Here is a 17939-nt window from a genome sequence, read left to right as displayed (position 1 = left end):
ACATTTTATGATTTTATGGGTGTCTTGGCCAGTATGGGCTAAAGCCTCATTAAGGTTTCATTTATTTATTTTATTTATTTAATGTTTTTTTTACTTTGAATTAAGCAATTAACCCACCTAGAGAGACGGACCCTGTGTCCGAAATCGCTCCCTACTCACTACATAGGGCACTATATAGTGAGTACGCCATTTTGTAGTGCTGTCCGAAACCTTAGTGAGGATTATTTACACCCTGTATAGTGTACTCAAAGTATCCCACAATGCATCACAAAAAGTAGTGTACAACCGATGGTCACTAACCAAAGCAACATATCCCATCATGCATTGTGGTCGTGCTGAAAGAAATCAAATTAAAAGCCTCAAATTTGATTTAATAAAAGGCAGCGGCAAAGAAGAAAGTATTCAGCCTTGATTTAAAAGAACTGAAAGATGCAGGTACTTTGTATTGATTAATGTGGGAAATACACTCAGTATAATATGGATTTATCACAAAAAACATGCATGTATTTATTATTTTGAAAACCCATCAGCTGACTGATCTGGCACATTTTAATTGTGCGACAGTAACGACGTAAATACCAGCGCGATGGACTAGTGTCCGAAAGCGGGGTTTTTTTTTTTCCATTTTACCACTGAGCTCACTATATAGTCCTCTATATACTAATTCCCTATGTAGGGAGTAGTGAACGAGTGAACGATTTCGGACACAGGGAGAGGTGGATTGTGCACAGGTGTGCTTAATCAAAGTTCAGTGATGGAGTATGGGGATGTGGTGATGTGGTTTGTAGCTCGTTAGTTGAAGCTGAGGAGCCTGGGAAACGGAGTTCGGTTTTAGATTAAGCCATTAAAAAGAAATCGGATATCAGATATTAAATATCAGAAAAATAATACATTGCTCTTCAGGCATTTGTGACTGCTAAGTCATACTGAAGGTGCTTATTTCATCTATTTCCCTTGACACTGGTCTGTATTTTTAGAAATCGCATATTCATTGCCTTGCGTACTAAAGAAACCCTTCAAGACTTGCTATTTTACTCATTTAAAAGATGTAAACCTGTAAGAAAAAAAAAAAAAGTATCCTGAAATCTGTAAGCAGTCATTGAGGGCAGCAGGGTTCAGAGTAAGCAGTTGTGTTCCAGTTCTTACAGGGTGTTCAGGATCTAGCCCTTTCTTTGGGTTTTCTCTAAGCATCTGAGCTTTGTGACAAGTTTTCCACACAACCTGGCAGTAAATACAGAACTGTAATGGACATGGCATTGTGTCATATGGTTTTTGGGGTTTTTTTTGTTTTTGTTTTGTTTTTTTTCTGTCACAGTGTTCTTGGGTGCAAGAGTTCCAGCAAGAGTGTGTTGCCTAATGGCCTGTTAGACAGTTGGTCCAGGGTTTGTGCTGTAGCAATTCTCCTGAGGGATATCACCTGTGCACCTGTGTATCTTTGTAAAGCACATCATGCTATGATTATTTGTTGAAATGCACTATAGGTTTGGACAGTACCAAAGCACAAATTCACTAGATTCATGTGAAGCCATTTTATTGTGAAGTGCACACAGCTACAGTGAAATCCAGACTTCCTGGCACTCTTCAAAGAATAAGCAAAATTGACCGTACAAGATTTTGATAAAATTCCAATAGTACACTCAAATGAAATTATATTTTGTCTAATGATAAAATTTCTGTGGTGGTGTTTTTTTTGTTTTTTGTTTTTTTTTTTGGCGAACTGTTTCTCATGCATGCATTCATTCATTTATCATAAGTATTCACGTTATTCTGCTCAGTCGTGATGGATCTGGAACACTGGGCATGAGACGGGAATACACACCTTGGATGGGACACCTGGCTATCGTTGACTACAATTATTAAATGTTATTCTTTCCATGTTCACTGGATATGAGCAATCGTGCACTCTGACTACTCTACTACTGGGATATCAGCTCATATATCGTGAGTAGAGACAAACAAAATGGCGGAGCGTGTTGCTGAACCAACCAAGGACGAAATAAAAACTCTACTCGAAAACAAACCCCCCAAAAAAAGCAATAAAATATGAAATGAAGGTATTTGATGGGAAGAACTTTTTTTTTTCAAGAATTATCGCTTTTTTTCACGAATTCGTACTGTCATTTCGCCGGTTTGTTTACATTCTAAGCGGAAATTTTGTCTGTTTTGTATAAAGTTTTTATTTATCAAATTTGCAAAAAATAAATAAATGCTCTGTATCTCAAAATCCAGTGAATGTGAATAGAATAAAACTGTTATTCCACTCAATCTCATCATACATGGATTACAGCCGACTTGGTGCTACGTCAGCTCGTGTATGGCACGATTTTGTGGAATAACTGTTAATTATTTTCCCTTTATAAATACAGTATATAGCAGTATTGCAGTAAAAAGGGATACTTTTATTTTTTACAGGTTTACATCTTTTAAATAAGTAAAATAGCAAGTCTTGAAGGGTTTCTTTAGGACATAAGGCAGTGAATATGTGATTTCTAAAAATACAGGCCAGTGTCAAGGGAAATAGATGAAATAAGCACCTTCAGTATGACTTGATGGCCACAAATGCCCGAAGAGCAAGGTATTATTTTTCTGATATTTGATCTCTGATATCTGAGAGCTGATAATCTTTTTAATGGTTTAATCTTAAACTGAACCCAGTTTCCCAGGATCCTCAGCCTCATATTTACACAATCTTTAACTTTGCATATGTTATTTTGTATGAACAGTCTGTGTTTTTTCTAGATTGTTAAAACAGCAGCCCAGCTGTTGATCTCCCCTATTCATACCACTGTGCACTTTTCGGGTGAAGCTGAGAGACAGCAGGCCGAAAAAGGCAGGTTTATTCCCCACTTAGTGGGACACGCCAAGCTTTTTGTATTTGGAAAGCCCACAGCTCTGCACCCACTCACTCAAATGAAAATAGCGTGACAAGTCCATTTAAAGGCATGGGCCACTTTAAATTTGCAAGAGATGGGAAGTCGAAGAAGACAGATTGCGTGAGTGTGGGGGGGGGGGGGGGAATTCAATGCCATTTTGATTCGACCTGACAACAAAAAAGCTGGAGGCGTCACTTTTTCATATGGGCGTCGTCGGTCATTCATCAGGTGAAGCTCAATGTTTTCTTCACCTTAAACAAAGTAGGGTTTAATCTTAGCATTTTTATGGAGTCATACATGCATGCATAATCATAATTCTGCATAATCATCTGAAAGTACATCTTGCTTACATGGTCGTTTGAGGATCCATTTTATTGTGCCGTAAATCCGTGAGTGCAAACTCGCATTCATAATTAGTGGTTTTACATCCAAGGACAGCTGTAAAATTTCATCTATTTCATATTAAGCCCTTCTGGCATTTGGAAAGAAATGTGTAGGATGTAAGAGAACACAAATGTAGTTCTATTTGGAGAGCTCAAAAGCGGCGATATACTTGTTTGAAACCTCCTTCTGCTCTTCCTTAGTCAGCTTGACTGCTACAGACTAAAGCCTTTTTTGTCCCAAGGTGTGTCGAGGGTATCCCTTAATTCTGTAGGTATTCATAAGAGCACGGTCTATCTGCTGTGTGCTTTGCCTGTGGGGAACATGCATTTTCCGAAGGTTAATAAACAACCCTGCATATCGCAGGCCTGGAGATCATTTATCAGATTGCGATCTCTTACAGGCTCTGAGAGTGGCGTGCAGTTTTATCATTTTAACAACGACGGCTAAAAGTGCCTGGAGAAGCCTGCCTAATAGGTTATTTTGTTATATGATTTTGTTATCAGATCGCTCTCTCTCTTTTTCTTTCCCCTTTTTACTCCAACTAGGTTGCAGCACAGTCACAGTTATGAATCCCTAATGAATTCTCTCTCTCTCTCTCTCTCTCTCTTTGTCTGTCTCTGTGTTCTAAGGACACCCTCTCAAATAATAAGATCTTCCCTGGGCCAAGTCCGTGCTCGGCCTCTGTGTTGCTAACCTTGTTGAGTCCGTGTCAGCAGCACTAGTCATCGCTGTGATATTTCCAGTGCACTTGAACTGTCTCTTGTGCCTTTAGGGCACCTTTGAAGCCATTATTATTATTATGATTGTTTAACCCATCACACTAAAACATAATGAGGAGCTGTGGGGAGAAGATCCAAACCAAAGAAGCAACCCTGTGCAATCTCTTGCATTGTGTTATTGAACCCTGGCTATCTAGTGATGGTCTTTCAAAATACTCAATTCTTCCCATGTTTTGGCAGGTTGTTTGGCGTGACGGGGAACTGTGCAGCCTGCAGCAAGCTCATCCCAGCCTTCGAGATGGTCATGAGAGCCAAGGAAAATGTCTATCACCTGGACTGCTTTGCCTGCCAACTCTGTAACCAGAGGTGAGCTCTGCCTGTCTGTCTCTACCCAACCTGTGAGCTTTGATCAGATCCACTGTGTTTGCTGACATTTTCCATCAAACCCTCAAGCTCAGAAGCATACATGTTTATGAAACGCTGTGAGAAATAAAAACTCACTTAGATATAGGTGATGTCTATTGGTTATCTTTTCACGTACTAATCATCACTGTGTGTTTCTTCTCAACATAAACACAGATCACACAAATGGGTCACATTCTAGCTGCCAAACAGTCTAATGGAAGGTTATTAGGCTTCCAGAAGTTCAACAAATACATGCGTATCGGTAAATGAGCTTCCTGGACAGCCAACACACTCAAATATATCTCTGTTTGAATATATAATCACTGATTCTATTACACATGCATTGGTTTTGCATACCACTGATCCTAATTCACTAATCCACTAGTCGTTATCAACACTATAGAGACTCTGAACTAACACGTGCCTAACATAAAGGTGTAGTTGCATATGTGCTGATTTATTGAATGTTCTTTTAAAATTAGCAAGCTCTTGTTCTCCTAATTCACTTACTTGATAGAAAAAAAGGCTCTCATTGATGGTTTCCAAGAAGCAAAATGGAAATATTTCCTTGTGTGCTTTTTTTTTTCTTGCAATTGATCAGCAGCTAATGTTACGCTATCACCCACAATTAAGAGGTCAGTGATGTACTGACCGCAAATTCAGAACATCTCTCACGCATGCACACACGCACACACTTAACAATTCCTGTTCCACTAAATGTGATTGCTATACATCATTTTTATTACTGACAGAACATGGAGATGAACTTGATAGATGTTTCATTCTATTAAAAGTAGACTTTTAAAATAATTGAGAAAGAAAAACATGCCTGATCTCCATTTGTCCATTTTGGATTTCCTCAAGTTCCTTCCCGCTTTCCAAAAAATATGGGTATGTGGGTTGGGGTGTGTGCCCAGGGGGAATTCTCACCTTGTGTCCAGTGTTGAACAAGAGACTGTGGATCTACCATGAGCATTACCAAGATGAAGTGGTTACTGAATATGAATGAAAGGAAGAAATATAAAATGGGTACCCTATGGGTCCATGTGATTACTGCTTATAAATAAAATTGTTTTCTGATACAATGTCCATACAGTAAATATAGCATATATATTTACTCTCTGAGGCCACAAAAATGAAGCGTAATCCAAAAATGAACAATTTAAAAATCACAGAAGTAAAATATACCAAGTGTCTGTACTTTACATTATTCAACTCTTAGTTTTCAAAACTGAAACCTCCGAACTGAGGCTGACATGCACACGCTGTCACCATGACCGAAACTCTTATTTCCCGGAAAAGGCCCGGCGCTAGAGCTCAGTGGTCTCAGTACTCTTTTCGACAACTTCCTGTAACAACTTGGAAGTGCATCACATCTCCATCACACACGGGACCACTGGCTGAAGAAGGCGAGGAAAGGGGGACAACCTGGAGTATATTTTAAAATAGGAATGCACTTTCCCTCGGTCATAAGCATAAACATGTCTGAAAGCAATTTCTTTAGTCTAGTTCATTTATTTCGACTGGTGAACCGAATTGTATACACTCACCAGCCATTTTAAAGGTGCCCTTCCACCAAAAACGTTTAGTACTGGCTCTTTTTGAAATACCATAGTTCACTCCCGAGTTGCATATGCATGCTGCATGTGAAAATGTAATTCTACTCCCATTCCCTGTATTGGCTTATGAAAGAAAATAGTCGGAAAAACGAGTGGATCTGAAAAAGCCATACGATCTTGCGTCACTTCGTAAATTAGTATTCATGGCCTTGCCCACCTTGGCTTGCGACCGCCCACGGGAAGGAAGTTCGGATTTAAGCGCGAGGAGAGATAGCAGAGCCAGTGTTGCCAGATTGGGCGGTTTTAAGTGCATTTTGGCGGATTTGAACATATTTTGGGCTGGAAAACGTCAGCAGTATCTGGAGCCCATCTCGTCAGTAGCTAACGAAGAGGACCTAACAGCAAGTTGAAAACATGTCTGAACAAGTTCGTGCCTGTGTTATTTGTGGCAGTAACACATCAACGTTGCATTTCTTGCCCAAGATAGAAGAGGTGAAGAATAAATGGTTGGACTTTATCTTTGGAACACCACCAGCGAAGTATAATGCAGCATTAGTACTGTGTTCTGATCATTTCAACCACAGTGACTTTTCAAACTTCGGTGCCTTCAGTAGTGGTTTTGCTTCGAGGTTGCATTTAATCCGTGCCGTCAAGACGATCGACCACCAGCTCACAAGCTGTAAGTAAAACATGAACTTTTTGTTCGAAGGTTTTTGTTACAAAATAGCATGTTCATATTCTCCACGTTAGCATGTATGACATGGTCACAAGCTAGGCAGGGATGAGTTTTCCGCTTTTTCTGAGTAAAAAACGACCTTTTTATATTCTGCCAAATCCGTTGAGAAATTTTTTTTAATTAATTTCGGGGGGTTGGGTTTCATGCTGTTCAAACTTTATTAACTCCAACGATGTTTACACATTATTTGTAAGTCGCCATCTTTAGTCTCGTTTAACCCTCATCCTACCATGCTATTTTACACCTTAATCTTACCATATGGGTCTGTTTGGACCCCAATACTTTTCTTTAAAATTAAAGCTTATAAAGACAAAATCACCAGATAAGTTTTGTTCAGAACATCTTGTATTAATAACAGCAATACACTAAAGGGCCCAAGGCATAAAGAACACACTTAACCTTCATCCTACCAGCCAATTTTACATACACAAACTACCAGGCGGGGTCCGTATGGACCCCAGGAGGGAATACCTTGAAATCAATGTAGTAAGAACCAATTCAATAGAGCAAACAGACATAACTTTATTGAAGAACAAAATCCACTATGGCTGAATATCAGTGATGTATTATAAATGCAATAACATTGCAATAATATTGCAATAACTAGCATACATGTAGCAAATTATAGCGCCACAAAAAAAATTGGCATTATATACATGATTTTTGCAGCTCATGCAGCTGTAAAACATTCTGGATTACAACTTAGGTCTTTTCTTACAGAATTTAAAACAAAAAAGTAATTGTAAAATAATTTAGGGCTTTTGTTTTGCAGCCTGTGCTTATTGCAGCAGTGGGGTCCACACGGACCCCAAGAAGGAATGCCTTGGTAGTTTCATTATGGAACATAAAAGAAGTTAACTTTCAGTGTGCTATTCAATTATAAAATGAAAGACAGATAAACTTTACTCTGGGGTCCGGTTGGACCCCAGTAACAAATTAATTATACCGGTACCTTCACAATGCAAAAAGCTGATCTTCCGGTGCTTTAGTGTTTTAAGACATAAATTCCGACAAATTCATAAAACGGTGAGGCAGTATGTCACATTTTTAAAATGGCAAACAAACATATAGGTGCGGGGTCCAGATGGACCCCACTTGGTAGGATGAAGGTTAAATCTCATTGAATGTAATGTAAAATTCGTGTTATCTACTTTGTTATTGGTCAAAACATCGTCGTCGAGACCATAATAGCCAATCAAAACAGTTTTTACAAAGACACCCACATTTTTTTAAGTCACTCGTTCATTTTATTAGTTTGTTTGTTCAGTAAAAACCCAAACATTTGTTGAATTTTTCTTATTTCCTCGCGTCGCACCTCAATGACGTCAGCGTGCAGTATTTTTCCCTTCGCGGTTTGTTCCTTCTCTCTCGCCGTAGTAGACACCCACATCCGCTTGTTCTGACTCACTGGAGGTAGCGTCACAGTGCTGTTAACCAATCAGAGGTAACACGTTTACATGTCATGAATATTAATGAGCAAGAGCTGAAATCCTGTCGTTCTCCCGCCACCCGCTCCTCCAGCAAACTAGAACAGCCTGAAACAGGAGAACCACAGCATTTTTTTTTCACCAAAACCGGCTCACAGGGCATTCATTCATACTAGAGACCACCGCACAATTAATGAAAAAACGATGCAAGGAGACCTTTAATAGGAACACCTGTATGCGTATGCATAGTGCGCTATTGTTACACTCATTCTTACATTCTTACAACACAATGACACAAAAAAAATTGAGATGCAGTATCCTGTTTGTTAGGACATAGTTCACTAATGATCCTCAGTACCACAGACCCCCTATTTGGGCACATATTAATCATGATGTATTAAAAACATCACAGTATATGAACTACCAAAACCTTAGAATCTGTGGTCTAAATTGCCATGAAAAATGTGCCGCTTGCTCAGTTCGGCTAGTCAGACTCCTACAGAGAGCAGACGTGGTGCAAACAATGGCGGAGGGATGTGACACCACAACATTCTTCTCACTAAAAACAACACTTTATATCGGCAGTGTGGGAGCATCTTGGATATCTAAAAATTATCAGGGTGTCATCCAAGATGAAGGATCTCCAATTTGCAAACAAATGCAACTACATTTTGAAGTTATTTCAACATGACCCTGATTTAAACTGTTTGTTACTTCTGTTTAAAATGACGGCTTGCGAAGGTTTGTGCTCTTAGAATCTGCTTCAGCATCTCTGTTAATTTCTCTACACACAAAATAAGTAAAAATAAAATAATTATTAAGAAGGAAGAACATCACATTTAATATATTTTAGGTAACTGGTAGATTTTGGTAATAAACGTTTCAAATTTTTAACAGAAATGTAGTTAACCGTGACTATTGCTCATTCTAGAATTGTCTTCAAAATCTCACATCCCTATTAGGGTCCCTGCTGGTGTCTGAGTTTGAATTACCCCAGGTTTTTTTTTTTTTTTTGGTGTTTTTTTTTTTTAAATGATCATTCCTTGAGACAAATGTCTGTGTCAGTCCATTTTCACCATGGACCAGCGCAAGCATCAATCTCCTTCATACTTGGAAGACTCTGTGGAATAGATACCACTGTCTGTTTCTGTTTTTCTCTCTCTCCCTCACACACACACACACACACACACACACACACACACACACACACACACACCCTAAGAGCAATGCACATCACAGAAAGGCAGATTGCAGGTTCTGGTTACGCACAATTAGCACCGGGTTATTGTCTTGCCACTTCACTTGTCTGCGCGAGACACACTCTCCTAATGCAAGGAGTCAGCTAATCTTCATCAGTGAGAGCCAAACCCGGTCCACTGGCCTTCCTGGCATTAAAACCCATTTAGAACCAGGCAAATCTTTCTTTTTACATTAGGCCAGCCAATCAAGTGTTTAATAAAATCAACGTCAGGAATGCACACTCACTGCTGAGGCCTCTCTATGCTGCCATGCCTGCCCATCACAATTTCACCCGCCCTCACAACAAGATTTATGGGGTGGTGTCTGCACTAATTGCTGCCGTTTCTCACCCAGAGGCTAGACTTTTCCAGCAGTTTCTTGACACTTTGAGACATGCGTGTTTATAAGGTGTTGGGTTTTTTTTGTTGTTCTTGTTTTTTTTATATGAAGGTCTGGATGTCACAGGGTACTTCAAATATGTTTGTATACGAGCAGAAAAATGGCTGAAGTATGGCGAACTCCAAAACTCCTGATATAAAAATCACGACTGACAATTAACCACAAGGTGAAAATGCACCAACAGAGATGCACAACCTGAGCCTCAAATACCCATCTCTTCAAGCCTGAGAATTCCAGATGCATATTTAGCTGTCAGTCCATCGCATCTTGACGAGGCCTTCGTTCTTTGTAAGCTGAAAACACTGGAGAATGGAGCATCAACAGTGTGATATATAAATCCACCTCTTGTGGCTGCACGCCAATTCATTTGTCTGCGACTTGACAAGGAATTATCTCTACAGACATACATAGACATGTCATCTGACACGCCTATGCAGCTTTGTTGTTCATCATTTTTCATGAAAGGCGCCTTTACAAAACTTCATGCAATTCTCTGAATGAAAAAAACAGATGGCTAAGTGGCACGTCTCTCCATTATGGTTCTGTCAGGTCTACAACCTTGTATCAGCTTACCAGTGCTCTGGTCTTCCTGGATAAACATCAGTAAGGCCATTCAGACTCTGTCAACTTCCTGCGATGGCAATAGATATTTAAAAAAAAAAAAAAAAGGATTTGGGGGTGGACACACTCCCATCACTTTCAATTGGCACTTGCGCTGAATTGGGTTTGAATGTTGATTTGCTTATCAGGAGCTTCCAGTGCTGTGCACTCTGGGTCTGCTTTCCACATTTAGTTCAAAGTACAAAGGAACCAAAATGGGGAAATCACAAGCGTGAAAGTGAACTGACATATTTATTTTCCAAAAAAAAAAAAAAACAACCGCCAACTAGTACAACCCCTAAAAGCCCAGCTTAGCAGGAGATAAACCCTGTTTGGCATCTTGGAACATAATCAGCCATATTCCCTTTCAGAAAACTGGGCAGGATTGGGAAGGATCTGTGCAGCACTCGTACGTTCGTAGTAATATTATATATGAAGTAAGAAAATTGACCAGTGAAAATGAATAATAGAAAGCTATCAATATCTATAGTTGACTTCTTATTTTACCAGCATTGCACCCTTATCTATCTGGTTCCTCTGCCTTTTTTTTTTAAACATTGCTTGAAACAAACCTAATAAAATGCTTTGGCATTTCATAGACACCTAATCTGTCTTTCAAAATTCGTACCTTGGTCTAACGGTGAGTTCGTGATGCATGTAGATGGCTATTTGAGGTTAGCAGGGTTCACAGCATGCAATTATTCTCCTTCTAACGGGTCAACAATGGCCCAGCGTTGCCATTCTGTTGTTAAATGGATATAATCAGACTTGAACACACACTTCAGCCCCCCAGCATCACCACCACCCCTTCCCCATGCACACACATTTACACAACCATCATCTCCTTTTAGCAGCTTTATTAGTCACCACAGCCCACACAAAAGCACAGCTGAGAGGAGAAAATGTTACATACTGCCAGCGATTAGCCTGATTTCATCGCACTGAACTGCACTGAATTCCAGATTCAGGAAGCCATTTAGCGAGGCATTTTAAGACATTTTAGAACGAAATATAAAGCTCAGCCTCTGTTTGTATCTGAATTCATTTCTCTGCTGCAAGATGGACAAAATGTGAATCGGTTGCACAGAATGGCGTGTTTCAGATATGATTTATGTCTCCGTTCAAGCAAGGAGATAATCATTCACTGTCGCTACGTTTCAGGATATATCACAACACCAAGCTCTAGCAGGAGCCTGGTCTGATTCTTTTGGGTTGGATCAGAGTTTCAGCACCTGACAAACTCTGGAGCTATTTCTTCAGCTTAGTTAATGGGCACTGACCTGTCATTGTGTGTGTGTGTGTGTGTGTGTGTGTGTGTGTGTGTGTGTGTGTGTGTGTGTGTGTGTGTGTGTTAGATTTTGAGTGACTCTAGTGACCCATTAGACACAGATTAGCGCTCGGGGAACAGTTAATCGATGAGTCTGTCGTCCACTCTGGCCTCATCAGGCCACTATAGACGGCTTGGCTTGTGCTGATGAGGCTGGCCACTGCTGCCCGGAGGCTCTCTAGGGACTAGTACAGGGGCTCAGGTCACGGGTGCCAGTCTAGAGGAGGTCACAAGTATGGGTCAAAGTCAGATGGGGAGCTTGCTGGAGCCAAATTGGGCTATATGCTACTATAGGGACTGAACTTCTACAGTCTATGGGCTGCAATTGGCCAAATTGTCCCTCAGATCTTCATCACAAGAAATGCTACTTCTACAAAACAAAGAACTTGCATGAAATAGTTGCTTGCATTCTGTTCTGCTCTCTTCTGATTCTATTCTCTCCAGCTGCTTCATGTTCTCCCTACTCCTCTCTATCCCTCATTTAGCAGCTGCCTGTTATTTTGTCCTGGAGATGTTACTACTATAGTTAACATGGACCTCCAAGGCAAATCGCAGAAGTAGTCATACATCATTAGGTGCTGCCTTGGAATCTTTTCTTCAGCTAGATGGGTCTCAATAGACATATTCATCACAACTGTCAGACCTGAGGGCGGGGGGTGGGGGGCAAGTAGGGGGAGGAAGGAGGAGAGAGGAAGAAAAGACAAGGAAGGAAGGAAGGAAGGAAGGAAGGAAGGAAGGAAGGAAACAGCAAATACGAACTCGGAAGAAGAGAAATAAACAATGAAGGAAGGAAAGAAGGAAGAGAAATTAACAGAAGAAAGGAAAGAATGAAAAGAAGCAAACAAGGAAGAGGACAAACGATGAGAACAAAGGAAATTAAATGGGTAGGAGGACAAAGACTGAATAAAGAAAGATGAGGGGGGGAAAATTATGAAAAATTAAGGACAAGACAAAATAAATTAAAAGAAAGGAATAGAAGAAAGAAAGCACAGGAGGAAATAGAACTGCTGCTGCGAGCTGAAATTTGAACGTTTACATTTCCAAAAAGTAAAGGTACTGAAAAAGCAGATGAACTCCGTGAGAAAGCATTATTGGGGATTTCGCACACAAAGCTGAGGTTTTAATGTTAGTGGTTGGAACATGTGGTGATATGTAATGACTGCAGGAACTGCAAGATGGAGGGCAGCACAAGGGCATTTATTACTGCAACCTCTGATGGGCTGCCTGCAATATCCTCGTCATAATTGGTGCTCAGATGTCACCAGCACTGTTGACATTTCACCAAGCAGAAACAATTTGGCGCTGTGATAAAGGGCGGTGACGGGACAAAAAAGCAGCAGAGAACACAGGCTCTAAATAAACACAGAAGGTTCCTGTTAGCAGACGGAGAGAGCGAGAGAGGGAGGGATGGAGGTACGAGGAGGAGAGGGTCCCGAGTGTCAAACAAGATGGACACTAATGGATTCCCGGGAAGAATGTGTCATTTAAACAGGACGTTTTTATTGGCGCCAACGACACCATTACATTAAGCACATCTCTGCTTTGTGTTAATCACCATGTCAACAAGCACGATTAATGGATATTACTTGTTGATACTTGATCCTGCCTAATGGCTGCGGCTGCTGGCTGACACACTCACCTGTGACTAATACAATCTTTTACAAACTTTCACAGGGAAAGAGTTTGTGATTAGAAGCAGTTTATGCAGGCCTGTCTCCACTGCTTGTTAGGTTGCGAGATAGATGGAAAGGTTAACGTATCTCTGTTCAATTGATCTTTTTATTCCCTAAAACAATGCAGTGTGGTCAACAGAGCACATTTAAGAGCTCTTGATTGGAGGCAAATGGGCTCGCAGGGGGATTGAAGCCTGCTGAGTTTGTTTGTGCTCCTATTCCAGCCTCAAGCTGAGAAGTGAACTAGTCTTTTAACCTTCTAGCTAAAATGGTGATGGGGGAGTTTCAGGTACACACACATACTGCGAGAAAGAAGGAGGGGAAGCACACTGGTAAACAGAATTGCGCACTTGTAGTCTGACCTTGTCGAACTCGCTGTGAGCAAGATAAGCAGCCCTTAGGACAACTCGGTACACAGAGGAGCGCTCTCTCGCATGCGCGTGCGCGCTCTCTCATTCCTATTTTATCTTCCCTACCCTATTTCTCTTTCTCCTGACTCTCTCCGTTTCTGTCTCTCTCCCTCCCTATGTATCACATATCATTACCCTTCTCACACACTGTCTCTCTCCTCACCAACATAATCTCCTCTCTAAAGGTCAAGTGAGACAGTGGCCCATTGGGCAGAGTGAGTGGAGGGCAGGTTGTGATTTATTCATGTTGCAGGTGAAGAAGCAGCTTCATGCTACCGATACACTCCAGAGATACACACTGTAAACACAGCACCTTCCCTCAGGTCAGGTCTTCTCATGTACTTCAGAGTTAGAGGTCAGGTTAGTGTTCATTGCCTCAGATTCCCTCATCTCAGTTCTCTCGTACCCCTTTTCAGTGCCAGAGCTAGTACTGGTTCAGAGAACATGAAGCTTTTCAAGACCCATGGTTGAACGCTGAACCATCACCTTTCAGATTTGGGAGTTTATTAATGCAACTGCTAAGTTTTGCAAGCTACATGTACTGCAAGCATTGAGAAGTCAAACGCTTCATATATATATATGAGCTATACCATCACACGGCGTCCGTCCGTCCGTCCGTGCACAATTCACAAAAACCGCTACTCCTCCCTGAGTTTTCAATGGATTTTGATTCTGATTGTTTTGTTTGGAAGATCTAATCAGTCTGCACAAAAGTTACTACTTCGTTTTGTGATTTCTCATTAACAAGTTGCTAATTAGGCAGATTAACGAACTTTCAGGAAAATCGCTACTCCTCCCTGAGTTTTCACTGGATTTTGATTGTTTTTGTTTGGAACATCAAATTGTTCTCATGTAGTGCAGCTTAGCTAATTATAAACGAGTCTGGTTTCTAATGGTACAGCCGTGTGAGCTACTGTGTCACTGAGGCTACGTTTACATTAGACCGTATCTGTCTCGTTTTCTTCGCGGATGCACTGTCCGTTTACATTAAACCGCCTGGAAACGCCAGGAAACGGGAATCCGCCAGCGTCCACGTATTCAATCCAGATCGTGTCTGCTCCGGTGCTGTGTAAACATTCAGAATACGCGGATACGCTGTGCTGAGCTCTAGCTGGCGTCTCATTGAACAACGTCACTGTGACATCCACCTTCCTGATTCGCTGGCATTGGTCATGTGACGCGACTGCTGAAAAACGGCGCGGACTTCCGCCTTGTATCACCTTTCATTGAAGAGTATAAAAGTATGAAAATACTGCAAATACTGATGCAAATACTGCCCATTGTGTAGTTATGATTGTCTTTAGGCTTGCCATCCTTCCACTTGCAAGTAGTAAGTGATATGCGCTGGGATCACACACACAGCGGCTCAGTACCGAATCGTGGCTTGTGCACTTCACTCGCGCGCTGTGTGAGCTGCGCAGGGCCGGCGTGCGCACCCTCCAGAGGGCACTCGCTGTTCAGGGCGGAGTGATTTGGAGCGCAGGATGCCTGCGGAGCCGAGCGTATCCGTGTATTGTCGTTGCTATGTGCACGCAAATTGTGTATTGGTGTTGCTGTGTGCACACTAATCGTTTTAAAAACGTTAATCTGATGATCCGCTGATACGGTCTAATGTAAACATGGGCTGACACTCTGGTTCCTTTTAGTAATGCCACACCAAGCAATTGTTCTCCTTGGCAAGCTTAACCTGTTCATGACCAGCACCCTCCATGCCCCATCCCACCTTCCTGGACACCTAGACAGAATGCAGAAAAACGTTTTTACACCACTACTCTGCTTTACATCAGCAGCCATAATTATGCCATTTCATATCAGCTGGGACTCTTAACCATCCAAAGAACGTGCCAAGAACCCTTGTTTGCAGCAATGTAATAACCATGAAAGCTTTTACATCTTGTACTTCAAGCTCTGAGAACACATTTTACCAACCAGTATGAAATCCTTCAGTGTCGATACAAAACAAAGGTTCCTTATGGGTTCCTTGAATCACCAAACAAATTTCGACATCTAGAACCTTTTGTTCATCATTTGTTTGCTGGAAATAGTAGAGAATAGCTTGAGACAAGGCAAAAGCACCAACAATCTGTCAGTGGAAAAGGGCTATCCTTGTGTGAAGAAGCCTTGTCCACTTTGCTGAGGGAAGCACAAAGCTGACCCTTCAAAGGTTCTTTCATGGTAACAGGTTCTCAGCTCCCATAAAGGTGTGGGTTTTTGGGGTTTTTTTTTCTTCCTTGGAATCCTATGTGAATGGGGAAACCCTCAGTTGTAAGCTTGTACTTAGACGTTTTAAGGGTTTTCACAGACAGACAAACCCAAGAATGCTTTAGGATGTCAGGTGGAAACTACCAGTGTCTATTTTGCATTGAATAAACCTCCTCTCTCGGTCTCTTCTCATTTTTTTCAGGTTTTGCGTGGGGGACAAATTCTTCCTGAAGAACAACATGATCCTGTGTCAGACGGACTACGAAGAGGGGCTGATGAAGGAAGGCTATGCCCCGCAGGTCCGCTGACCCCAACACGACACTTTCGCTTGTGGGGAGAGAGCTGAGAGAGGACCTGAAAGGAGACATGCAGTCAGACACCAAAAGCACTACCTTCCTCTCCAGCCCTTATCCTTGATAATGTACATAAGAAACGCCCACTATGGGGCACTGCTGTACAGAATAGCCATAGAGACTTGTTGTGAGTTGGGAAGGGGGTTTTGCAAGTCCCTCTGAGCAAAGTGGCGCTGGTCTTGGATATTGCTGTGGCTCTTTTGAAACAACCCTTCTCCCCTGCCCCTAAGACCTGTGGCCTCATGGAGACAATCCACCCAAAGGCCTGACAACTCGCACACCTATACACGCATCAAACCCTGCAAAAAAAAAAATAAAATGCAAGCATAGTCTTAGACCCCTCTCCACTGACTCCTGTTTCACTCTCAGGCTAAGGACCATAATGAAAAAAAAAAAGGGAAAACAATCATTGAGTGATGAAAAGCTATAAATGTCGTCCTGTCAGCTGGGAGCAAGGGAGCCATGTCAATCTAAGATCTCAGGTTGAGGGGGTTTCCTTATTTCTATTACTTTGCTTCTCTTTTCCTTTTATGAGAAAAAGCCCTGTCCAGCTGAGCACAACTTGGTTCTTTCTCTCGCCTCTTTCCTATCGGTTCAGCAGATCTGCTGGAATTTCTACACTGACGCAACTGTATTACTAATATTATTCATGTTCTGCTTGCTTTGTATGTAAAACAACCTCCAGAGATCATTGGTCAGGACACTGTAGGGATTTGGCACACAAGTCAGTTTATGTGGGATGGGAGGATGGTGTCTGATTTACTTCTTTTATACGATGTATTTATTTGAACCTTTTTTGGTTGTTGCGCATTATACTGAGGCTTTGTCCTTGACATGTTTATACTTGAATTGGATCACTGTCCAGTTGCTGAGCCTCTTGTCCAGACACCAGAAAGTCTGGCCTCATTACTGCACTCTGACAAACACTTGTTGAACAACAAGTCAGCTCACATAAACCGGAGGTGTGTAACCTCTGATTTACTGGCTTTGACGAGTTTGTCAAAGTGCATGTTAATGCTACTGTACCGCATTTAAGCAGCATCCAACTGACACTTCAGTTATCTTCTGAAAGTGAGAGGCAAAGCCTCAAGAAAAGACAAACTGATTTGTAAATGATGGTTGTACATATTTGAAAAATTAAAGTATTCCTTTTGGCTTGCTATTAAATAATTTTCTTTGAAGTGACACTCAGCATGAGATGTTTATTTTTAGGACACATGTACATACTGTATTGTAATCATTTTAAGCACAAATGTAATACAGTTTTATTGTGTTAACATTGTGTGCCAGATGTCTTTTCTTCCCACATTTTCAACACTCTAATCCAATCCTTGTGAACTGTGCACTGATTTTTGCCCATTACGCCGTTCATTTCCACCTCCCGAGTGTTTACTGAAGCAATTTAGGTTACGTGCCTCACTGAAGGGCACAAGTGTAGATGCAAAGAAGCCATCGAAGGCCTCTCCACTCCCCACTCTATTAGCTGAGCCACCAGACCATGCTATGCTCTCTGCTCCATGATTGATAGTAAGTGCAATCATTTTTGTCAGCCATTTTGTTGTCATCACAACTCAAAAATTGCCACCCTATTTTCTCCCTCTACTGAAAAGCAGGGAGTATAAGAGAATCTGTC

General features: G+C 41.3%; 1 protein-coding gene across 6 annotated transcripts in view; it reads left to right on the top strand.

The window, feature by feature from the left end:
• The window catches only part of lmo3 (LIM domain only 3), a 54733-nt gene extending 37238 nt beyond the window's left edge, over positions 1-17495 (top strand). For all 6 annotated transcript variants that reach the window (XM_060903669.1, XM_060903668.1, XM_060903664.1 and 3 more), the window contains 2 exons: positions 4217-4342; positions 16156-17495. In XM_060903669.1, the coding sequence (XP_060759652.1) occupies positions 4217-4342; positions 16156-16261 (232 nt within the window). In that variant the 3' untranslated portion in view covers positions 16262-17495. The remainder of the gene's footprint in view (positions 1-4216; positions 4343-16155) is intronic.
• Positions 17496-17939: the final 444 nt, after the last annotated feature.

Source organism: Neoarius graeffei, chromosome 21 (genome assembly GCF_027579695.1).
Source record: "Neoarius graeffei isolate fNeoGra1 chromosome 21, fNeoGra1.pri, whole genome shotgun sequence".
Taxonomy (NCBI): domain Eukaryota; kingdom Metazoa; phylum Chordata; class Actinopteri; order Siluriformes; family Ariidae; genus Neoarius; species Neoarius graeffei.
The sequence above is the reverse complement of the archived record's forward strand: the minus strand, read 5'-3'. Positions and strand labels throughout refer to the sequence as shown.